The 25,538-nt window shown below is 37.0% G+C and overlaps 1 protein-coding gene across 3 annotated transcripts in view; it reads right to left on the bottom strand.

Annotated features, from left to right (window-relative positions):
* VPS13C (vacuolar protein sorting 13 homolog C) overlaps positions 1–25,538 on the bottom strand; it is a 97,062-nt gene that overhangs the window by 26,708 nt on the left and 44,816 nt on the right. For all 3 annotated transcript variants that reach the window (XM_080395546.1, XM_080395547.1, XM_080395548.1), the window contains 28 exons: positions 25,143–25,299; positions 24,375–24,454; positions 23,498–23,557; positions 22,198–22,363; positions 21,141–21,257; positions 20,512–20,615; positions 19,900–20,067; positions 19,176–19,480; positions 18,649–18,793; positions 17,366–17,522; positions 16,390–16,517; positions 15,213–15,382; positions 14,425–14,663; positions 12,729–12,958; positions 11,856–11,948; positions 10,449–10,814; positions 9,124–9,213; positions 8,552–8,707; positions 7,278–7,539; positions 6,277–6,437; positions 5,650–5,771; positions 5,114–5,408; positions 3,383–3,772; positions 2,255–2,359; positions 1,357–1,521; positions 870–998; positions 586–719; positions 67–193 (listed from right to left, as the gene is read on the bottom strand). In XM_080395546.1, coding sequence (XP_080251672.1) covers positions 67–193; positions 586–719; positions 870–998; positions 1,357–1,521; positions 2,255–2,359; positions 3,383–3,772; positions 5,114–5,408; positions 5,650–5,771; positions 6,277–6,437; positions 7,278–7,539; positions 8,552–8,707; positions 9,124–9,213; positions 10,449–10,814; positions 11,856–11,948; positions 12,729–12,958; positions 14,425–14,663; positions 15,213–15,382; positions 16,390–16,517; positions 17,366–17,522; positions 18,649–18,793; positions 19,176–19,480; positions 19,900–20,067; positions 20,512–20,615; positions 21,141–21,257; positions 22,198–22,363; positions 23,498–23,557; positions 24,375–24,454; positions 25,143–25,299 — 4,821 coding nt within the window. The remainder of the gene's footprint in view (positions 1–66; positions 194–585; positions 720–869; positions 999–1,356; positions 1,522–2,254; positions 2,360–3,382; positions 3,773–5,113; positions 5,409–5,649; positions 5,772–6,276; positions 6,438–7,277; positions 7,540–8,551; positions 8,708–9,123; positions 9,214–10,448; positions 10,815–11,855; positions 11,949–12,728; positions 12,959–14,424; positions 14,664–15,212; positions 15,383–16,389; positions 16,518–17,365; positions 17,523–18,648; positions 18,794–19,175; positions 19,481–19,899; positions 20,068–20,511; positions 20,616–21,140; positions 21,258–22,197; positions 22,364–23,497; positions 23,558–24,374; positions 24,455–25,142; positions 25,300–25,538) is intronic.

Below are 25,538 nucleotides of genomic sequence, written 5' to 3'. Positions count from 1 at the left end.
GATAATTTGTATCTTGTTACAGTCCTAGATAGGTTCAGCATTTACTTGTCCCCTTCTGAAACTTACCTTAAGTAGGTCATGTTCACCAAAGTTCTGGGAGTAGCCCCAAGTCAATTTTCTTGTTTTAGTCGGATCTGTCCATGCAAACAGACATACTTCCTTTGGTTTCAACTCCATTTCCTCTTGCAATCCACTGCAGGTTAAAAGAAAAAGAGTAAAATGACAGCATTCACTTGGTTAAGAGCAACGATTGAAGTGGTGCCAGCAGCTCAGGGTGCTACACGCTCCACCCCTCCAGCCTCCTGGGGTGAAGCACGAAGGGCCCTAAGCTACCCACTCCAAGCAAGTCCAGCGGTAGCGAGGCTCTTAGAGAACTAAGATCTATACTCCCACTTCTTTCTCTCCACTTTCTCAAACTATGAATACTGCTTAAAAGTATACAAAATACCTCATTAAAATAATATGATTAGGAAAAGGGGTTTATTCTATTTTTCAAGGTAGCATAATGGTAAAAGAGAACTACTTCCTTCCCCACCCCCCCACCCCCCGTTAAATACCTGATGGTGAATTGTTTCTTTTAAATACCTCTGTTTATATCTGAGGGAGTCCCACGAGGTATGGTTAACAATAAGAGCTGGAGCAGCTCCTTCATGGTAATCAGAGAAGCTTATGACAGTAGAATGCTCAGAAACATTCACATCTACCAGTAAGCCCCCATTCTGGAGAGAAAGTTAGACAGAAAATTCAATATTTGTTCTATGCATAAATTCAAGTTAGAACAGACAAAATAATGATTTTTAAGCTTTCTTAAGTTCATTAGCGTAAGGCTTAAATGGAGTATTAAGAACAGACCACACACTCAGTCTCACCAATTCTTCCAGTCTCAGCAGGGTACCGTTATCCTGGGCTTTAAAGAGGAATGGTTTAGATAAGCTTTCATAGCCAACTACTCTTACACAAAGTTCACCTGATGAGCTTTCAGGCCAAAATGGAAGACACTGTAAAACAAGAAGTATGTGTGACTTTAACAGTTCATATATGTGCAATATACTAAGCCAGCAGTAAAACAGTCTCGTGTGACTAAAACTATTCCAGATGCCTTAGTTCCTACTCCAGCATGTGGTGATGAACATCTCATCTACATGTAGTAAACTATCTAAACTGAAGGACTTTGTTAATTTACCAACATATACAACCTGTGCTGTTGAAGTTGCCCTGAGATGTGAAGTATCCATGCCATGTCATTAGAAGTGACAGAGCTTCTATAAAATAATTGCTTTGTCCTTAAGTGACAGCTGGAGACCTGTTGTTTGTTTGTCTACAATAATATCCAAAGCAAAAAACCTGAAACATTACCTCTGAAGCAGAGATATAATTCCATTTGTTAGTTGGAAAAGAGCCATTAGGACCAATTTCTCCAACTTCCAGTTCCAGGGAGGATTTGTTTGCTATTGTGTAGAATGGAGTGAAGGTAACTATCCTGGTAAGGTTAAAACTGCTCACTTTGATGCTAACTCCAACCTGTTGAACAAAGACAATTTGATCAAACAATCAAGAACAAGCTTAAAAGTCAGGATGGAAAAACAGAAAAGCCAATATTACTGCAATTACTAAGGCTAGCACAAACACTCCTGTTATGAATACCTGTAATAAAAGAACCAAACAGCATGCAGCGACATCAGCGAACTATGCAATGCAATTAACACAATGGTAAAGCAACAGTTTTAGCTGTAGCATTTGTGGGGAAAATCCAACAGAAATCCCTCTACAGCAAACCCAGAAGGCCTAAAATGATATCATCATCAGAGATCAGTCAAAGAGTACACAGAAACACAACTCCCCAGATATCTGCATATTGTTATTATGTGCAATCTTCATTCTGCTTAGTTGTGGAAATGTAGTCTTAGACAAGGCTGCTGTATGAAGATTTAAACACTTGCAAACAACCACGAATTTTGAGTGTGAACTCCTACCTCCATTATGTAAGTTCACCACTGTATTTTCAAACAGCCCCGTACTACACCTTTGTTACAATAAATCATGTGTTTTGAATTACACTGAAACTTCTGTTGGTGAAACTACTTGTCACCAAGTGGAGACCTGAACAGCTGGGGTGTAAATGTTATTACCCTAGTTGTTAAATACTTCCACTATTTAAAAGCGGTGTAAGTAGTGAAACAAAGGCCTTAAGAAGAAATAAGTCAAGCCAAAAGAACCCCAAGAGAGCTCCACGAAACACAGAAACCTATCTTACCAGATAGTCCATGTTATTAGCTGAACACCTGACACATCCGTAGCTTCCTACAGTATCAAGGGAAAAGCTACTGGACCAAGTGCTAGTTGAGATACATAACTGGATCTACACACAAAGAAGAACAACATGGAAAGTATTTCAATAAATTAATTTCAATTCTATAGTTCATGCATTACGGGCTGCAATTATATCACATGTAGCTGTATGAAGACAACTCTAAGTGCTTTTAAATCCTTCTATAATTCAAGATAAGCATAAGCATATAGTACCACTATTCATTTTCTGATTTATTAGTCTGCACCTGAGTTCTGGGTAAAATGTTACAGTAAAAGCTAGCAAAATACAGGAGTCCTCATTTACTCTCATGTTTGTGACAGCACGCATAGATGGGAAATAAAGCTACAATTTTGTGGTGCTTCACAAACTTGAAGGGGGCAGGGGGAAATAATGAAAAGATGACCTTGTCAAAACTGTTCCTTCAACCATTTCTTAAACTATTGTTGGGTGGAAAGATGATATTTAAAAGGAAGGAAGGGCCACTTGACAAAATTCCTCTATTACAGTACTCTTCATTTGATTGTGTAAATATCACATCAAAACGAAAGAAATACATTTGACATAGGACAGAATATTTACATAGTGCATTTTATATGTCAAGGTACCTAGCTGACTAAACCACAAGCCTGTGATTCCTCTTTATTCAGTGGAAAACACCTCCACGGGAAGATTGAGAGCAGCCTTCCTTTTGACTATAAAGGGAGTCCACACTCTAAATTTACATATCTGCATTAAATTCCTCTCCCCAAGGAAAGAGTTTTCCAGTAGGGTATCCTCTGAGTTTTCAGGACCTAACCACTCTATACCATCAGCCAGCTTCTGGCCAGGATGAAAATTAGCCAATGGGATGCAGTGCAAGACTTAGACACAAAATCTATTGCAACTTTCTCCATCTGCCTTCCTTTCTTAGTCCAAAAAGTATAACGAGAAAGCAACAGCCAAATGACAGCCTATAGATTTAAGTACTACAGAAAAATTCCTTAGACAACAATCTGTGAGTGTGTGTTTGTTCCTCCTCAGAGCATTATTTTGAAATACCACCACCACAACCACTGCCTACAATAAGCATACCTTATTTTTACTAAAAATATTCTTTTTTTTAAAGGAGAACAAAACAATATCTCTGTAGTCTGCTGGATGCTTCACGTGTATGTCTTCGGCTCGATACTGGAGAATACGGGAAGTCTTGTTGATTATCCAGTAAGGACTGAACACAGACAAGATCATACGGCTTCCAATTCGCCTAGTATGTACGTAAATATCCACTGTCATCACTGTTGCAGAATGGGATGTGAAACACAAGGAAAAAAATTCAGGCATCCCATCACAAATTCTGAGATGTCCATTCCAGTCTTTGCCTTGATATTTTATCAACACAAGTTCCATTATTTCTCCATGGATTCTTGAATGAAAAACATCTGCAGCAATCCCTTCAGGCAATTCACGGGCTTCTGCTGTCCCCTGTAGCAAAATCAAAGGAGGCAAATTTAAGTTTTTAAAATATAAAATTTAAGTATTCAAAAACCAGCATTTTGTTCTTCTGTTGCAGGATGCATGTTTCAGGTATCTCAGTACCACACATCCCAGTCTCCAATCACTTTCATTTGAGCCTGATCCTATGAATAATTTGAGATGAATTGCACTTTTCTTGCAGGACAATAAAGGCTGCTTAATTCTGGATTTCAGGAAGGCAAACTAGCTCCAACGCATCCCGTCTCTGTTCCCTCCCTCCCCCATGACTTCAAAATGGCAATGAGTTCTTATTCACATACTTACCACACCAGGTGCAACACTGAACCGGACTGTGCTGCAGACGTACAGTCAGGACTTTTCACGTTAAAGAACACCCAAGGCAGAAAGCTGGCTGCTGTGCCATACTGTCTGGCAGCACAGCTTTCCTAAGGCCCTAACATCCCACAATAGTAGCTTTCCCAATTTTTACTGAGAAACAGTACATTTTTACTGTATTGCACAGCAGCCGGGCTTGATTAGTTGACGGATGTGAAGACAATAAGCACACATCCATCTATAGGTACAGTGACTTCAGAAACAGATTTCAGTTACTAGTTTCTAGCTCCTCAGTCAAGGAATGGCACTCTGATCTACATTCTGTCACCGAGTACTGAAGTACAGTGAAGGCAAGGAAAACTGGAAATAGTGCCATTAGGTTGTTGGACAGGAGTGAAAGACAGATCTAAATGAATGTCACACAGCCAGTTATGAGAGTAGGACAAAATGGAACAAAAGAGGATGATAGTTCTAAATCCTCACAACTTTTCTATTTACTAAAATCACTCGGCTTTCATGAAGAAATACTAGATACTGAAAATAATAAAAGAGAAAAAAAGTCTGCATAGCATCCCACAAGGAAATCTTCCATTTTTTGTATGGGAAGCCTCACAATAGTCCTCAGTGAAGAACCAGTGTCAGAATTTTTTTTACATAGAAGAAAAGCTCCAGAAATTTCAGATGCTTTTCCTTACACCTCTCTGTGAAACAAAAGATACCTTGCAAAACACAAACAGGATCTCAGAAGAGACAGACCAATCCAGTACAGGATTCACATTTAAGGAGCAAGGCAGAACTGCCCAGACACACCCAAACTGAAAAAAAAAAAAAAAAAAAAAATCTCTAAACCTCCCTGAATCAATCCACCAGCTGGCTCACTCATTTACAACAGAAAATACAAAACCTAACATTCGTTACCTTCCATACTACATTCACCTCCACTTCTAAGTAAATATAGTCTTACTTAAAATCAAGTAAAGGATTTGCAAACAAAACCATAATAAAATAACTTACCTCAAGTAAGTACCTCAAGGAGTATGGTAACAGATTCCTCAAAGTCAACGTAGGGTAAAAGTGAATAATGTAGGCAGGATCCCACTCCTCTTCATAAGTTGAAATAAAATTTAGTTCATCAGGTACAGCTGTTGAGCTGATTATCAGAGGCAAGAAGTTTGTCTCAGTGGCTGGACACTGCAACAAGCACTTCACTTCATTGCTCCTATGTAGCTCTTCCCTCCAGGCAATATAAGTCGTAGACTCTTTAAACTGACCCTCCAACACACCCGTTGGTCGAACATACAGATGACACCTATGGGAAGATGACAGGTAATGGTACACAATAGCTTTGCATTGACAGCTAACTTCATCCATTTTCAATTGCCACCACCCTGAAGGGCTTTTGCAACACACTAATTGCCCAATAAAGGTAGCATTCTGGGTTTTTTGCACAGTCAGGAGGGGTTCCAAGGGCAAATTTAAGCTTCCACACTAATGCTGTATTTGTGCGTCAGTCTGACAGAGACCAGCCCTACAGAGAAGAAGTAGTGTACCTGTATGAGTGTAAAGGAACATGAAATTCCTCTTCTGGTTTGGATATGCCAATTGGCTCCAGGAACTTGGAGTCTCTAGCCAGTTTATAGATCATAAATGGGATTGAAAAATGGTTCTTTATCTAGGATCAAAATGCATAGTTTCCATTACATTTCTATGGTACAAATTTCTAAGGAGAAAGTATGAAAGTATGAATAGCAACAAGAAAAAACGCTAGCAGATTTAATTAAATTCTGGAAAACAGACTTCTATGCACCTTAGAAATACAATTCTGAAGGAGAACAATATACAAACATATGAGAAAACTATGCTACTGTTAAGTAACATGAACTGAAAAACATGCTTATAATTTTAAGTCACATAAAAAGTCTATGTGCCAACTTCAACTCTGAGGCTAGCATAAAGCCAAAAATTAAAAGTAAAACCTCAATTTTTTTATTTATCAGGAAGATACACACATACAGAATATAGATAAAAATTCATGTAACAGTAAAATACTCACTAATTTGCCTCTAAGTAACTTGGAAAAGTATGATCTCAAAAAATGCATTAAGGAAGGAAAGCTAAGGCAATCAGAGAAGAGCACTGCTTTCAGGCTTTTGGTTTCTTGGGTTGTTTTTTTTTACCTGCAGAGGAGATCGTAAAGTAACAACCTTATTTCCTTCTGTAGCATCTATCTGTACAATAATCGAGTCTGAATGATTAGCGAGAAGGCTTCTTACGTTGTACAGTCGTCGACCTGGTTTGGCTATGGGAATGTTTACCACTTCTTTATATCCTTGAAGTTCTGATCCATAAAAACATACAAAAGTCTTAATTAGACAAAACAAATGACATTACCATTTTCTAGTTGACCAATACTTTAGCTTCTCTAAACTCAGCAACAATCAGGATCAAAGCACTCTCTGGCAAAAGCATCTTGAAATGGTGTTTGAGCACCACGGAAGGAAAGATTTAAGGTCAGAATACTCTTGGAGACCATAATTTTAGATTAAGATTTATACATAGCATGAAAACTACACCACAGAGTAAACAAAGTTATCTGGCTGGGTAAGACAACAAAATGCAACACAGAACATGGTCTTTGTATCATGGCCAAGTATCTTCATACGGGATGGGATGGAAGGGAAAAAACCCCAGAAGATCATGTATTAGGAGTTCTATCCTACTCTCCTAGGAGTATTTTCTAGCAAATAAAAACTCTCAGAAAGACCTTAACTGTTGTCAAGTAACTGGGTAAGTATAGAAAGCTAAATGGTAGTAGAGATATCAGAAATGAAGATCTTAACAGGAGCTGGAACCCACAGGCCTGTGTTCCAGGGGTCTGTAAGATGATATATCAATGACCCCACTAAAATGTCTTCCATTCCTTCCAAAGGGGGGAAGAACAAATATTTTGTATTTTTCACTCTGAAAAACTGGAGAGATGTAATTTTACTTCTTTTTAGAAGTCCAGTAGCTTCTTTAGTTGTGTTTGGGGTTTTTAAATTGCCATCAGTATACAACAGTAGTTTCAACACAACATACTTCACCTGAGTTTTGATCACATTTAACCATGTTGACTCTCCCCTCCCATCTTCCCATTCTCGACATCTCGACATAACTCAGTGCTCCCTTAGCACAATACCTAAATTTACAGAGAAGACTGAGCTTTCTTGTCGGCACAACGCAGACAACTTCCCTCGTTGCGGTGTTTCAAAAACTGAGTATTCCAGTTCCATGTTCTGACCAATTTCTACGTCATTCTTGTTTTCTTTTTCTGAACCAACGATCCGAAAACTGGAGCTAGGAAGCACTTTGAGAGGAACACCAAGGGCATTTTTAACTATGAAAGGTGCTGTCTCTTTAAAGGAATAGTCAAACGTGGATGCAGTCCCTTCTGAAAATGCCTGTAATTAACAATATATATAATATGTCATACATAAACAGCCACAGTAACATAAAGGCTTCAAAAGACAGTTCCCAGTAGCTACCATTTTAAAGAAAAAAGAAAAAAAAAGCAATGCCTATGCTTTGTATAGTAGTATCTCAGGGAAGTAAAGGTTACTTCTAGAAAACTTCATTATTATTCTGTGATTTGCAGCAAATGCTGATACAATAAGCATTCATGCTTCTCATAGGGATTTTTTACAGTTGTTGGGTTGTAAGAAAAGTAAGATCTGAGACTCAGAAGCCCCAAGTACATTCACCATGTACACATATTCATCCACAACTTATGCTTACAAACATTTGTTTGATTACACAAAAGCCATGGTAACTGACTGCCAAAATAGACTTACAGGATAAGCAAGTACTAACTCAGAGAACTCTTGCTTATTCAGAGTTAAAAAATAGTCACATTCTGTAACAAGTTTGATTTAGTAACCCTGAATTTATCCCCCCCCCAAAAAAAAAAAAAGAAGGCAAGGGGAAGTGCCTAGGACATTCTATAAACACACATAGTACCACAACAAAAACAGAGAAAGAAGTATTTTCAACACACTGGACTTTCTACTTTTACACTTTGAAGGCCAATCCTAAAACACATACTTTTCTTAGCATTCTGTTAAGGAAAAAAGATGAAAGGGAAGCAAATTTCTCTTAATATTTCAGAAAAAGGATTGTAGGAAACAGCTGTGTTTATTGGAGGGTTTTGGTTTTAATTTCATTCAGCTGCTTGTAGGACTGTTCCTTAAGTCCTGCAAAAGCATATTTGTTCTTCTAACACAGAAATTGCTTTTTTCAAACACTAGCACCACCTTTTTGTTAACCCTAAAGGACTCCTCAGTCCTGCCAGATAACATCTGTCAGGGCTGCAGAACAGTCATTTGCTTGTGACTGGCAGCACAGAAATTTCTTTAAAAAAACCCAGAACTTCCTACAGAAAAACATGATTCAGCACCTTCTGCCTGTTAAGACTACCTTGGCTAAATTACTGAAAACAGCAAGACAACATTTGGATATTGTTATATTCATCGTATCCTTTGAAGAGATGTTAACTGCAGTTTGCGGCTCAGGAAGAACAATGAAATCATCCCCAGGCATCAAACTTCTCTCTTGGACAGGGTTAGTCTTCATCTAAAACACAAATTTCATTAGGCCATTATGAACATACACATTACTTTCTCCCATGTTAAAACAGAAAAAAACTTGACCTACACTTAACAATTTCACCAAGCAAAGGAAAACCTACTTTCCGTTGTATAACTTGTGCACCCCCACACAAACACAGGATTTTTATACCAACACTGAAGGCAAGCAAGTTATTTTCTTTCCTCTCTGTATGTGTGGTTACACACTACATTTTGTCCATGCACTGGAGAATTAACATTATTCAGAAATGCCTTATGATGTCTGAAGACTGATTTTCTATGTGAAATTGCACAGCTTCCTCAAAGCAACAGCATTCAGAAGATCAATCTTCTGTCACAGAAAACTTTTAAGAAATAGTTGGCTACTCAAGCTGTTTCACATGGGTTCAAGTGTTTACATACTTCCAGCTTTAAACTCCATTGCTTCTTTCCTCCTTCAATTCGTTCAATAAGTGGCTCCCACACTGCATAGGTTTCATTGTAATAATGAACCTAACGAAAGAACCAAAATTAAATAAGGCATCTAAAAATAAAAGACTGAGCTCCTTCCAATAGTATTTAGTATGAAAAACATTAACAAGAAAACATTGAACTTCATTTCACATTTTCGAGGTCTACTTTTTAATGGCTTCAAAAATTAATACACAAGTGTAATATGTCATACACTTTCTGAAAGTGACTTAAGTTTTGAAGAACTGACAACCTGCCTTGCTTTTAGAACAACCAGACAGCCTGGTAACTCCATGCCTTCTTAACATCTTCATTTAATACAATCAAGACTCTACCCTCTCTTAAGACTGTTTGAGACTATGATTTTGAGATCAGGAACTTCAACGCCCAGAGTACATGATCATACTATGAAATAAAAATTCCTTCTGAGCAAACCTTAGCCTGGATCTGGTCCACTGGAACAATTAATCTCATAACCTACACCAAGTTTTTACTTCCCTTCAGCCACTGCAAATTTGAATAGAAGTTGGGGTCCAAACTGTTCTGCACACTCCCTTTCAGCTGTCTTGCACGTCCCTCCCCACTTCTGGAAGCATGGCGACTTCCCCCAGTTGTATACGGTTAGGCATGCATCTTCCATACTGATATGCACATCTAGCAATGAAAAAAGGCTACTTGTATATCCAGTACACAATGGAGTATGAGGCACATTTGGTACACCGACAACATGTAATTAAGCTGTAGTTAACCTACTGCACAGAACAGCTACACATCTAGTTGTATGAAATTTTAATATGCTGCCTCTGTAAGAGACACAACATCTCAGAATTTACTGTGTCTTGGGGAAAACAGTTGCAATAGCTAGCAAAACAGATTATCATATGATTACAATCCAAGATGCAAAGAAGATTTTTGAGAACATAGCGTAACTTGTATCTTACAAATAAACACAATGCTAGAGAAACAAAGATGGGCAAACAGATAAATATGAATATTCAGCTAAGCCAAGCTCATGGTTCATGCAGCAAAAAATGAATATGCAAAAATAATGGAGAAACAGAACTAGATTATTCCAGTAACAACTGTCATTGATTTTAAAGTTTCCTAAGAACTACATCATGCTTAGCCATACTTGCCTGACTACTAAAGCACTCCTAAGCGCATTACAACTTAAAACTACTATTAATTTAGCACATAGAAATATACTAGAAACTTACTTGGAACATTATGAAATGTGCAAAAGTGCTTTAAACTGCTAACAATTTGATTCTACATACCTCCAGTGACATATCAGCAGTGACCTCCATCAGCGAAGACCAGTTTTTAAGGACACCTGAAAACACAGATTCCACTAACAATAAAGGGACAGTACGATGACCCAGGCCACATTCCAAGGTGACCTGAACTGATTTCACTACAATGTCGAATTTCTCTTGTTTCAGAACATGTTCCCGGTCCTTAAAAGTTTCTGTTGCTTCTGTAGCTACATCAACACCAAGAAACCAAGCATTGCACTCATCTATAGGCTTCACTTGCCACAAATTCTCAGAAACTTCAGGTGCTCCTCTAGAATCCTCCTCTATTGTTTTGGGTTTTATGGCAGCCATAATGGTCATTACAGTATTCAAAATTATTGGTGAGATCTTGAACAAAGAACAAAAAAAACTTTATAGCACAAAACAATTTAAAACTGATTAACATACAAAATATACAATAAATGGAAATGGCAAAGAACTCTTGGGTTCTTCATAAAGGTACACAGCATTAAAGACTCTTATAAGAGATGCAACTTCAATTCCAAGGTAAAGAAACAGAACCCATTCATGGACTTCCTCTGCTTTTCCCTTCCTACAAAACTTTCCAATTCCCCTCTCACAAGACCCGCCCCTCCCCCCCCCCCCCCCCCCCCCCCGGCTCAAGAATAAAATTCTCAGATTGCAATTTCACTTTTACTGATACATGGTACTCCCATAACAGCAGTCAATATCAACCTTTTCCCTACTACACTGTGAAATGTGAATTTATTTTTAAAATCTTCAAGGTGTTCAGAAAAGCATGTTTGCAGAGTTATGCGCACCACCATTTCCATTTGCAGTACAATAAACCCACCAAAAGCTTTATGCTTTAGGAACAATGTACTGTTGCCTACAGTTTAAGACAGCACCACTGACCACAACTTTCAGACCACAAATGCAAATTTCTGAACTTTTAATAGGAGAATTAGTAAACTGCATTCAGAAAGACCTTTACTATAGACACAATTATTAATTTACCTATTAAGAACTAGGTATTTCACATTGTATATCATCCTGGAAATCACATTAACGGCACACACACTTGCATGTATGCTCCTGCTTATAAGCGTCTCTGAAGACAAAAACAGTGGTGGTGGTAGCGATAGGGGGAAGGTCTGTTTCATAAATTTGGAAGAAACTGGTAGAAGGAATCCTGGTACCTGACGTATTTAAATTAGTCCTTTTTTGCCAAGAGATTGCCCAAACAAGGAACATGGAATGATTTTTTCCAACACAGAACAGCTCTAAAAAAAGGATAAATGCCTATTTCTGAAATTAAATTTATGGGGAAAATGGGAACTTTAAGTAGCAATACAGAACTTTTTAAAAAAGCATGCTACAGCTTGAGAAGCACACTTGTTCTTCAGAAGACAGTTTTAATGATCTTACCTTTATAGTAAGTTCTTCTACTGTTACTACCACAGTTTGTAACCCTGAGACATGCACCATATTTTCCATGACCAAAGAACATGGTCGTAACACCTGAGTGAAAAATATAATTTTATTATTAAGGTAACTCCTGAAATCTAACCTGTTCAAACGGTCTTGTATTTCTTAATGCCATAGGCCAAAGGGAAGCTGATTCCATAAAATAGTATGTTTCAAAGTAACAGCATTCTTTCCACAGTGTTACTGTACCTCATTCCAGCATCCAAATTTGCACAAAAACAATTCTGTACAGGAAGGTTAAAAGCTAGTGAAATAAAAGCTTTTGATGTAAGGCTTAAAAAACAGACAAAACAAAAATCCAATGCACAAAAAGACTGATGGTCTAGTCAAAAAAAAACTGAATCCTTTAGAAAACTAAATGCAGAATGAAAGATACCATGTGCAAGATGAACCACACAGGCCACCTTTGTGGCTCACTGATCGCTACCAGGAATGAGTAGAAGTTCCAAGCAACATGCTAATCAGCATACTCTACTGCAACAAGTGAGCTGACAGTCAATAAACAAAAGTTGCAGAGAGATATTCTTAGTCTTCAGAATCCCTCATACAATTTTTTCACTAAGAAAGTTTAAATTTAATTTAAAAATGCAGTACACAACTTTTAGACAGAACTCTACATAATGAAGTCTTGCACCTACAGATGAAAGATTCACCTTTAAAAGCCATACCACAGATGTGCGGTCCCCTCCTGTCTTCATAGCAGTCATGATACAAAACCTGAAATTTCTCAGTGCTATGGATACCCCAACCGAAGGAACGCACCTGCCAACAGTTCTCATTACTTATCACACTATGAAAACCGAGTTTTCTTACCGTAGTAACACTTTTGTCTTGTTTTTCTTTGAGAAAGGCACAGGCCAACACTTTGAATCCCTTAACTTGAGCAGTCATCCTCTGTGCGAGCTTTCCAGATGTCAAAGAAAAGTCACATTGGAAGGACACTTTTAAGGCAGGGGCATCCGCACTGGTCAAATTAGCAACAAAAACGATTTCTGGATCCATGATCACAGCTTTTACTGTCATATTTTGCCGTACAGATATTTCTGTGAAAGTGAAACACCCGCTTGAATATCAAACGTTTGAAAGCATTATTATGTACGTAATACCCAAGCCATGCATTAAAATTGCTACATAATTTTAGAGGTATAAATTTTACAAATAATGTCTCAATTTTTACAGGAATACTTTGCTGAATATTACACAGTGTGCAGAAATCAGCAGCAAACTGGTCAGAAGCCTTGTTTTGAAGAAATTGTTTCAATATTGTAAAAAGACAGTATTAGCTGTACACACTGTAGTCAACCTAAGCAGTGGCTCTACAAAGCCGAGCTGGAAATAGTTATATTCTGGCTGAATACCTAAAGTAACTAAATTCTTTAGAGTCAAGATTTACTAATTGAAACCAAATTAGCAATATTCAATTTGTCTGAATATCCACTCAGTCTTCAAACAGAAGGAGAGAATTATATTATGTTTATCTCAATTAAAAGCAAGAGTCTCTAACCTAGTGATGGATCAAGTCACTTTGGCCCTCAATGATAGGCAGTGTAGAGCCATGTGATGCTCCTGCACACTGGGACTCATATGGGTTACTCACACCTCATACTTCCTGGTAGTACCAGGATATCACACCTATACAATGGAAGACGTGCCAAGTTGAGGCTTGGTGCACTACAAGGGAAGCCAAGAAAGCTAGGCATCATGGACTACAGCCAACAATGCACCCTGAGCAGCCCCTGCAAGTGCCATTTTTCTGGAGTGTGTACCATCTCTCCCTCATCACAGGGCTTGAGCACAGCCCTAGCAAGGGAAGAAGAGAGGAAGTGAACTGCTGACATCACTAGGGCAATTCATAAAACCTAGGGCTCACTCTAGTACTCTGTCAAGGTCCCCAAAACAGCAGCAGTTTTTTTGGGAACCAGCTGGACAACACAACCCAGACTAGGTCTGACCACAACTAAGGCAAGCCTAACAATCACTTAAAACCAAATAAAAAGAACCTCAAAACGCAGTGTTCCTTGCCCTTGTTTCATCATGCTTTACCTTTAGTCTTCGACCAAAGAGAGGAAAGCTGTTCATCAAAAACTCAAGTTTTCCATACTGAAATAACCTAGTTTCAAAATACACAACTTGCAGAAGTAAGGGTAAGAATCACTCACCTTTAAAGAGTAAATTGTTCTCTTTACTTCCTTAATTACTATCTACACAGCACTTTTTACCCTAAGGATGCTTCCTTTGCAACATTACACGGGTAAAAGTCCTGTTTAGCATGAGTGATTTTCAATATTTAGCTCTGTTGGAGAGCACAACTCCACTACTTAACAGCAGTTTTAGAACTACTACTGCTTACAACAATCTATGGTATCAGTGCCCAATTTACACATTGTGAAGAATAAACTCATTTCTTAAGCCTGATAGCAAGACAGTATCTTGTAAACTTTTGGATGATTTATTTTCAGTACGAGGTCTGTAATGGAGGAGAGTGGGGGTGGAAATCAGTTTCACAGACCTGTTTCTGTCTTGGATTTCCCAGAAGCAACATGCTTTAATTGGAACTGTGCAGATCTTTCAGTTGAGGATGCTGGCATTGAGTTAATGAAAAAATCTGCTACTGTCAACAAAAACTCCATACTGGCACATATGTACAGCTTGTCAAGGAGAGCAATTACTTCAGTTCCATTTTTATCCTGCTTGTAGTTTATATCTATCATAGAACTGTCATTTGTGTCATCTTTCTTGTCTATCATTCTGGAAAACAAGTTTCATAAGATACATTTCAAACATCATAACACATACATCTAGAAAAACGAGCAATGCATAAGTAGTGCCATTTTTTCCCCAGCGCCATTTATAAATAACAATTACAACACAAACAATCAGCGTTTCCTCCAGAAATAAGAAGGTTTCTCTAACACAGGAGTCATTTGAATTTAAAATGTGTGCTACAGTTTTGGAACTACCTATGTAGCATGTAACAATCAGACTAAAAAGTTTCCATGCATAGAGCTCTCCAGCTGAGGCTGGCTGCTCTCTACCCAGCTGTTCTACATAGTTTACTCAAGCCTCCCAGGTACACTTTTTTTTTTGTTTTGGATAACCTGGGAAATCAACATATACAAGAAACTTGCTTAACGTTGTTCAGATTACATCATTCATTACTGTAGTGCACACTATGACAGGCAACAACTGACAGCCCTACTAAGTTTTATCAATCCCATGTGAAACATAGTATAGAACAAGGTAACAACCTTCCTCACAAGTTGCATGGAGTTTTTTCATTTCTGTGCTCAAACTTACCTTGCAGTCACATTCTGAATTCCTTCTCTGAGATCATCCAGGGTACACGCCTTGAGTTTAACACTAATATCCATGGAGCCATCTGAAAACATCTTCCCTGATGATGCCATGAGATGCAATCGGAGTTCACCAAGGAGTAATTTGTCACTATGCAGTGAAAGCAGGGACTTCTACATAATGAGACATAGTATGACTGGTTATTATGGAACAAATAGGAACATTTCCCTTTCTGCTAGCCACATGCATTTTGATCCATGAATTGAAGGATCTGATTAGCCTGTTGCTGTCAGTCCTCCAATCATACAAATTAGTCCAAGAAACTCACTGAGAAAACAGAAAACGGGTTGTAACAAAGTTGTTTCTTTACCACATTTCTAACAGTTGTTCAGAATGCATGACCAAAGGATAACCTGTCTGAACTCTGAACCTCCTACCAGAGGATCCCTCCACTCCTACCACACTAACTTATTTACAAACAGGACCTGAGTAAAACGTGGAAAGTGTATGAAGAAATTAAAATGGTCCCATTACAGTGTATTTATTCCCCATAATGCTCATTTTGTGCCCCTCATACAAAAAGCACCACAAATTCCTGCACTACAGTTATTTTAAATGCAAAGCTACCACATCTTCACTATATACCAAGACTAACAAAGCAAGCATCTTCACTTCTGGACAAAGCATATTAAGTCATAAAAATAAGGCAACATTGTACATTTTTCTCTTCCATTTTCTGCACAAGAAGGACGTTCATTATTGTTCACCCTCAGGGATACAAGAAGGAAGTATGGGCTATGTTCACCTTGGCTCTGCTTACTGACTATATAGGTAGCATGCACAGAACTAGCATCATCTAAAGCTAGCAATTCCTGCTTTTCAAATTTTCATTTTTATTTTGGATAACTGGAATCAAGGCTTGAATGACCAAATCAGATGGTGGGTTGTTTTGGTTGGTTGGTTCATTACTTTTTTAGGGTCATTTTTATAAATGCACTTACAGACATACTCTGCCCATAAAGAAACAAAGTTCCAGGATAAATTGCATAAACTCCATAGAGTAAGCAATACCATGTCAACAAAACCAATGAAACTCTTTGTTTTACTATCCTGAGTTCTGTCTATGTGAGAAGCGTTAAGTTCCCCACCCCATCTGTATGGTAAAAGCTTCGTCACAAACCTGATTTGTATCACTATTGTAGAGAGTTACTGAAAGTGACTCAAAATTGAAGTCAAATGTAAGCGTTGTATAGCATTCCACAGAAGACTGAACTGCAGAAGCATCTTTTTCTCCGAAAGCAAGAGGACCTGTCAGTGAAAAGAAAGTATTTTTACATTTCTCTAGAACACCGGGCTTGGGGGTGGTTTTCTGGGCAAGGCAGGGGTGTGGGGGTGTTTTGTTTTGTTTTGTTTGTTTGGGGGGTTTTTTACTTAATATCAGACAGTCACAGAAAGAGGAAAACCTCTAAATTTGGAAGACTATTCAGATCAACAAGCACTACTCTTTACTCAATAGCACTCTGTTCTATTTAATGCATGCTAAAATTACCTAACACAGAGTGGTTTAATAAAAAAAAGGCTGTCATTAATTTACTGCAGTTCTTCATTTGCTTTGATGAAGAACTACAGAAAACACTAAGACTGCTCAAGAAGTTTGCATTATACTTCCTTCCAGTTTCTTCTGATAGCATAGCAATTCAACTATTGGCTGAACAATAGTTTTTTGACACTAAGAAAGTTAAATTTTGGACAAAAAAAAGATTTTGGCAAAGTTAACAATATTTCATTCACAGACATACACTCTTTACATTATCACACTATTTGAATACTAATAATACCCTAGACTGTTGTAACTGTGCATTAACATTATGGAGTAGTTGCTTTGGCTTTTTTCTTTTTTAAACTACCTGCAGCTGAAGAGTACCATCCTATAAGAAATGAATCACAAAAAACACACTACAAAAAACTTTTGATCATCAACAGCTCACACTACATGTATGTGCATACATTATTTATAACCTTTCATGTACACAATACATATGGAATAATTAAGAAAAAGATTTTATTTACACACCTAAGTGCTTGAGATAAATACCATTTTTGAATTTGCAAATAGCCCTCTGCCTAAACATATGCAGCTTTTGAATTGAACATACCCTCACAGAAATCAGATTCACTTGGAACTTTCCCTTTTTTAAGTATCTGTGTATCTTCAATGTTCTCTTGTACAGTAGTTGGCTGGGAAGAAGCCCCTCCAAGGTTTTCAAGTAAAATTTTCATGACCACAGTTAGATCATCTTCACTGAGTGCAATCTGTGAAGTGATAAACCCGCAACTTCATTTTTGGTGACAGTACTTCTTTCTAACACAGTATGCAAATGTTGAGAAGTAACAACATGCTGCTTCCACCATAAACAAGCTGTCTAGTCAAAATGATCCTGGCCAAAACACCCGAAATAATTTGCCCATTTTTCCTAAAATATCATTTGTTACTTGTTAAGAACAAGAGTTACAACAAGAACTAACACTCCACACGATAAACACCTTCTAGTCTTGTAAAGGCTCTTTGCCTGCTAAAAATATGAGTAACTGATGATAATAAGCCCTTCTTAATAATTCAGTAATCCAGAAACAAAACCAGACAACATTAAATGCAAAATTTACATCATATACACTAAAGCAACTGTCATTCAGTAGGCCTTTAAAGAGTTAATTAAACTGAATCCAACTATCACATAACATGATCATGAAAAAAAGCAGTATTAAGTGACAAAATGTAGTCACTTAGCCCGCAATACAGTGTTAGAATGTTTTTTCTACATTTTTTTTTTTACTGGTACTGCTCCACTACGTTAATCATCTGTGCTTCACCAGTGCTACATTTGGCCACAGCACAGATTCAGGAGTTAAACAGGGATCATGAACAACTAAAAGGCCCTTAGCCCATTTTTACACACTTAAATCCATACGGTTAATGTAGGAAAAGAGAAAGTAAAGCCCTCCATCTGCAAAGATATGAAACATACTTCTTAACTGTTGCATACTGGAGATCCACATCTACCCTTTTAATTTCTAATAAACCTACTTAAATGCTCAAATAACCTGAATATTACAGATTAAACAATATAAAATCTTAAATGTAGATTTTAAATTCTAATTCAAAGACAGCCTCAATGACTTTACTGACTGTTGAGTTGAAGGATAGCTCCAACAGACCCACAGAAAAGTAAAAAATAGGTTTTATTCCATTTGCATGCTGCTACACCAAAATTAGTCACTATACGATATCAAAACTCCAATAGACCAATGAACTGGACCATCAAGCTGGAATCTTTTAACATTCTGTAAAGAATACAAGTTGCAACGAGTTTACAAGCATCTTAACTAGGTTATTCTTATTCTGAGAAAATATGTAACTTTTGACATAACTTTGTATTACCTGCATTGGTTTTAGGTCTCCTTTGATACCAATTGTTGGGGTTTTATGATACCAAGTTGCTGCTAAATTTCTCTGGACCAGTAAAGTCAAACTCACAGGACATAGAATTTCATGAAACGGTTGAGAATCTGTGGATATAACACACCTACAAAAGACAGTGGCAGAGAAAAAAAATGTTTAGTAGTTGCAGAATATAAAACAATATCATATAAATCTAGCAGAATTATAGGTATACTTTTTTCTAAATTAGTAATAATGCATGCTTACATGCACTTACACCCAGGTATGCACTTAAGATGAGCTCAGTTACTGTCCTATCATTCCTTTCTCTCCAATAAGTTTGAGACAGGGACATGTGTCCCTATCTAAAAGCACTCCCAAACTTAATCTAGGGGAGTGGGCTTGTTTAGTTTTAGTATGTTTTCATCACCTATCATCTTTAAAAACATAGAACAATGCTGTATATAGAATATGGACCTGTTTTCTTTACAAACACTTTTCAATTCAGAAGAAAACTCCATGTATACCTTGATAATTTCAAATGAGTTAGTTGCACATCCATGTTGTCAATGACTGGAGGAAGAGGAGATTCATCTGAAGACACCAGCCTGAATTCATTCTGAACTCTGATTAAGCCAAGATCAGCTACCAAAGCATTGTATGAAGTTGAAGACTCAGGAACAACTATAACTGGAGCTTTCAGGTGCACATCCATTAAGAGGCGGAAGCTCTTTTTAGCAAAGTCTTTCATGCTGGAAGCAGCCTTTTCTGCTGCCTGGACAGTAACTGCAGTCAGGGCTTCTTGTGCCGTTTGGAAATTGTTTAGGAAGTTCTGTTGATAGGCAGTGAAAAAAAATAAGAGTTCTATGAGAGCAAATAAACCTCTCAAAAAAGACAAGCCTCCGACAAAATGTAAATTTAAGAAAAATAGTATAACTGGCAGAAAGATAGAACTTCTAATGCAACCATGGAAAAGAGAAAAAGGTTAAAATCATGCACAAGCTGAGACATTGCTTATGTATTTAATTTTTAAGGTATTATTAAAGCTATCAATTCATAATTTGTTTTGTCATCCTCCTTACTCCTCATTCTTCTATGAAACAGTAAAACTTAAGTGACACTTCTTCAACAAAATATTTCCATATGCTTGTGCATCAGCTCACGCAAGGTACAAGTCACAAAGAACAGATTACGTTTTATTTTATTAAAAAACTTATAATGTCAAGTAAGGAACTGAAACCAACGTCTTACCAGGAGAGACAGGAAGAATCTATGTAGGTAAATTATTTGGATGCAGCCTACTTTCAGAGACATTTTTCCATCCACCCTTGACATATCTGCATAAGCTTCCCCCGCGGTAGCATCTGGATAAAGTGACATGTGAAATCTAAACACTTCATCTCCCATTATGGAGACAGCCTAGAAGATTAAGTCCATATAGTTAACACTCCCAGGCAGTAATCTGCGATAGAATTATTGCTTAAGTTATCAAACAAAAAATATTTCCACAAAAATATCAAATGCAACTTATCAGCAATAATTGGACACATATATGCTCGGCACAAAAGGAAATTAAATCAGCTATTCTATAGTATATGTTTTCTCACACGGTTATCTATAGTCCCTTTACATTTAACCCATGCAACTCAAGCACATCAGTAAAAACATGATTAAAAAGAACTAAATATTTTAGGGAAGAACGTTTTTCTTCCCTGAAATAAATGAAATTAAACAATGGGATTTTGCTTAATAATTGATACATTACATTGCACTTATTATACAACACAGCAAATAAACTACAGTGCTGTCATTAAATAAAGAACAAGGTCTTTTTGTTTGTTTACAATCTGCACAACACATCACCTTTTTATGGACTGTTTTTGGATCAACATTTGTAATAACAATGTCCTCAAGTCTGGAGAACACTTTAATCTTTTTAGGTTTCATAGCTATAGATGCATCCATTCCTGATTTGAGACAAAAGGAAGAAGATAGACATTTGTTTAAGTGCATTTATTAAATAAACACTTTTTAAAAAAGAAGCATCATTTATTACTGGATATAAAGACTAAGAGGAGCTTAGAATCCAGTATTCTACTGTATAATAACCAACACTAAGCCCAAGACAGAAGTCATGACCTTACTACGTATGCCAGCATAAACTGACTCCAAGACTAGAAAATTCCCGACACTATCCAAGATCTAGCTATTAAAAAAAGAAAGCTTCTGTTATTTATAATGTAGTGCCTTCATTTCTTTTAGTTTTACTCCACTTTAAAATTTTCTTTTTCAGGGTTAAATGTTTTCTTGCCTCGCAGGCATTTTGGCTACTAAAATAATTAACGACCATCTTATGCAATCAGAAAGTATTCAAACATATCTTACAGAGACATATGTGGTGCACACACTAGCCTTTCAGAAGTGAATGGAGGGGAATAATATATTTCTTGCTACAATCAGCTAATCTATTATTTAAATAAAAAAAACCTTACCTTGTATTCTAATGTCTGCAATGCTACAGGTCTGATCACACACTGTAATACCGAATGCATTTAGCTTTGCAGTGAGTTTTAATTCACAGATATCATCATGGGCTGCATTACTGGGCACTAGGTAGGAAACACAAGAGACAGACAAAAACTTCTTAAGCTAATTGTTTACAACAAATGTTAGATAATTGTACATATATAAACTATTCAAAAAGCAACCTGCACTTACTCCCTTAAAGTTACTGCTAATTATATAAATGTCACCAACTAACACAGGCAAACAGCAATCAAGACTATGTTTTCTCTCCTCATAAATACCTAGTTTTCATGCAACAGTATGCCGAATACAGCACACATTTCATTATTTGGAACACGATCTCACATGAGAAATGTTCCTTTCTTTATAGAATAGCAGTGCCAATTTTGGCCTATCAGGTGAAAAAAGTTTCTGCAGCAAATTGAAGGTGCCTGTAGAACACAAAATCTAACAGCCAGCCACTGTAAACTCAGTCCCAATAGATTTAGGATTAGAAAACCTTGCATTTTCCTACAAATACAAGGATCAGCCACACAGGACCTGATGAAACATTCTTATGCAGCTTCCATAGAAAAACACGTACTATTTAAAAGTTATAGCTACTAATTATTCAAATAAGCACAACACCTTTCAGTTCATAACTTCTCTTTGCTTCCCCAGGGCTCAAGAATGTTTATTGTCAGCAATGTAAGCAACTCTTTAGAGCCTTCAGATTGGAAAGCAACTAAGTTGTGACACCAATGCTTTGGAAAAGCTTTGGTATTGTTCACTGCAATATCATTTAGTCCACTTTTATTACAAAAGTCAGACCACTACCTAGGAGAAAAGCTATATTGACTAAGGAGAATGTGTAAAACAAAGTGACAGCAAAAACATCTGGCTTTTCTTTCTTAAACAAGATTATTTTCTTCCTTGTTTTTCTCCAAACAGATTGCAATGCTGTCACCTGAAATGGCATCCTTTGAAAGCAAAGGCTAGATGCTGTTAAGCAACAGAAGTACAGGCTTTCTAATATCACATTACCTGCTCTAAGAGTACTGCCTTTTTCTTGTTCTTTTATTTGCGGCTTGTGGTCTGATGTTTTATCAGTGCTGGGAAAACCACCTGATGGAACACTGAATGTAAGAAAACTTATGATGGAAAGCAAAGCTTCTGTGTGAAGTACTATATCCAAAGATGAAAAAGTGACCTAAAAGGAGGGCAAGGAGACAAAGTGACATTGTTATTTAGTAGCAGTCTATTGCATAACAACTCATAGTTATTGTTGCAGAATTGAGAAAATAGTGTCTTGCTCAAGTTTCTCACCCTTTCAAATTTCTCCAGTATCTCACACTTCTACCTCCTTCAATTTAACACCACACAAGCCCCCAAACAGATGATAGAGCTGTGGAAGCAAAGCTTAAAACTGCTACAGAGGAACTGTGCCTATCTAGAAATTGATGCTACATGTAGTTACGCTTTTTCAGTAAGCTCTCAGTTCTGCTGCATTTCATTGTGAACTATTGAGCACTCTGGTTGACACCATCAGAACTGCGTACAGAGGTATTTTAGCAGGTATGATACAACAAAACATCAAGACTTGCACAAACACAAAGTACTCAAGTAGCAACTATCTAGCCAGTATTACTTAGTGAAACCCAGCATCACCTAGCTGACTTCTTAGCCCAAAGCAACTCTTAATAAATGGTTTTACTGATGCATTATGGGATGTCAGCGTTATTGACTCTAAACAGTCCAGCCACTTCAAGTTCCACATATGGCTGTCAAGAAGCAAGCTGCACCCACCACTACTACTTCAAAGGAACCATTTTAAAAGCAAAATGACTCTCTTGCTTCAAAAGTCACTGAAGCCATGGAAAGCTACACATGAATGGTTGCTTTCAGGAGAAGTAGAAAAGGACCTCTGAAAATACTTTTGACATTTCACTGTTACAAACTTTCAAGCTCTGAAACACAAGGCCTTGGTTTCACAGGCTGCTAAGTGTCACTGCAGAAATAATACACATCCAACAGGCCTCAGTTAGAAATATGTCCTTATAAATTTAAACTAGATAAAAATGTACAGCTTCTAGTTAAAAGAATTAATACACTAAATAGTTCATTAAATAAAGTAAGTAATTTATTCTCCTCCTGGATTTTTCTTTGAAGTAGTTAAAAATAAAGCATTAAGCTTTAATGATGAAAGAGTCAAGTTTTCGTTTTTTAGGTTGGTGGGGGTTTTTTCCCCTCTTCAATGAAAAGAGAAAAAGAGGGCAACTAACAAGTTTACACAGCTGTTACTTTGCAAGAAGCTTAAAAAAAATCAAATACATCCAATACTTACATTGATGTTTTGCTTGGTACTTCCATAAGTAGTAACAAAAGCTGGTCCATCAACATCAGCCTAAAGAAAATAAAATAAGCCCAAGCACACACTCAGTCTCTACTGAATTAACCAAGTTCATTAACTGAATTAACTGAACAAATTGAATTTATCACACAAACACATAAGGATTATTCCCATTGCAAAGGAAAACAAAGGACAAGAAAGAAGTTCTCTAAATAAGGCACACAAGTCAACAAGAAGGGGTACTCACAACACTCAGTGACATTTTACAGCACATATTTTGTGAAAGTTCAACTGGCCAGTTACAATTTTCTCTCTTACCTAGGATCTATTTAAACTGGATCAATTTACACTTAGTACTCTGTCACGTTTCTGTATATCTAATAAGAATCAGGTCATTATAGATAAGAATACAACTACAACCTACCAGATTCCCAAGTATCCATGTGGTTTTTGAAAGGCACTTTTTTTAAAAAAAAAAAAACAAACTCAAGAACTCCAGCTCATACCACTCCTTAAATGCTAGTTTTACCACCTGTAGAGAGCCACCTATCACTTACATAGGTAAAGACTATCTCACCTATTAAGTTTCACCAAGATACTTATCTGTATCATTCACAAAGAAGAACGTATACAAACATTTGGCCTCACCAGTGATTTCAGTAATTGTGTTGACTTATGAAGCAAGCACTGTATGGAAGCAGTGGAGAGTGAAATTAAATGGTAAGCTGAAATATAGGTATTTGGGAGAAGACCTAGATAAGTTTTAGATACAAATCCTACAGGTTTTAAAAGAAAAAAAATTTCTGATGCAGACTAAGTATGGAAGCCTTATTTTACTCCCCATATAACCTTAGTTAAAAGGTACTGAAACCTTAATGTATTCCATTTTCAGAAGATGTTCATCTGTCTCACTTGAAGAATTAATAATGCAAAGAGGATCTCCTTTTGTGTCTGCAAATAAAGAAATAAGACCGTAAAGTATTCCCACTCAGAAGCTTTACTCCACCTTTGGAATGCCTCCACGCTAATTCTCAATTATATATAATGATATACTTATTCTATAAACATCGCTTTTCACTGAGAAGCTGCAGATTAAGCATTACCTTGTGAAATAGTGTATTCACTTTTTTTTAATTAAACTACTCAAAATTAACTTGATCCTGATATAAGATTCAAAATGGGAAACTTATTTTCCTATAATTAGTTTTGCATTCCTATCTTTAGGTTTTTATATTCAAAACCATACTTCTTCACTTTGAATACATGGCTATTGCAGCTATTACTTGAATATCACTTTGTTACCCGGCCAACCAAGGATGCTGATCACAAAGCACAGATTCAGAAGCCCATCAAAACACTCTGAACAGATAGAATACTTCTCAGGAATGACCATTCATACTCAAAGTAGGCAACTAATTCAAATAAGTTAACTCAAACCAACTCCAGCAACAGGAGTATAATTTGGTATCAGGTAAAACAGATTAATCTATATCACACAGGACATCATTAAATGGATTTGGCATGTAACCTCCTGTCATTCCCCCCCCTTAATTTTTTCTTTTAACCATCCTATCCTATTGCTACAAAAGCTGATTGCACACACTGAACTGACTGCATACCATTTTTGTAGAAGACTTACCACTTATTTCAATGCATCTCATAGTAATTTTTTTCAGATATGCTGCTGCACTCAATTCATGATTTTTAACTTTGGTTTCAGTTCCAAGCTGTAGCACAGTTAGAACATGTAATGGATATCTCTCCTTCTGAACCTGCTTCATCAAGGTTATTACAACCTGGAATGGGGAAATGGAAATAAGTTCACTATTTCAGTGAAGCTGTCCAGATGATAGAGCATGCAGTTATAACTGGCCATTATCTCCTCAGCTAAGCTTCAAGAGTAGTATTAATCTAGACATTTTGCTTTTTAACAAAGAGAACCCACAACAGGAGTTTGTTAAAAGATTTTTTCCCCTCTCTCTCTCTGTTCCTCTTGGCTAAGCAACCAATCACTTATTAACTCCAACAACAAAAC

Source organism: Falco punctatus (assembly GCF_963210335.1).
Source record: "Falco punctatus genome assembly, chromosome: 7".
Taxonomy (NCBI): Eukaryota; Metazoa; Chordata; class Aves; order Falconiformes; family Falconidae; genus Falco; species Falco punctatus.
The sequence above is the reverse complement of the archived record's forward strand: the minus strand, read 5'-3'. Positions and strand labels throughout refer to the sequence as shown.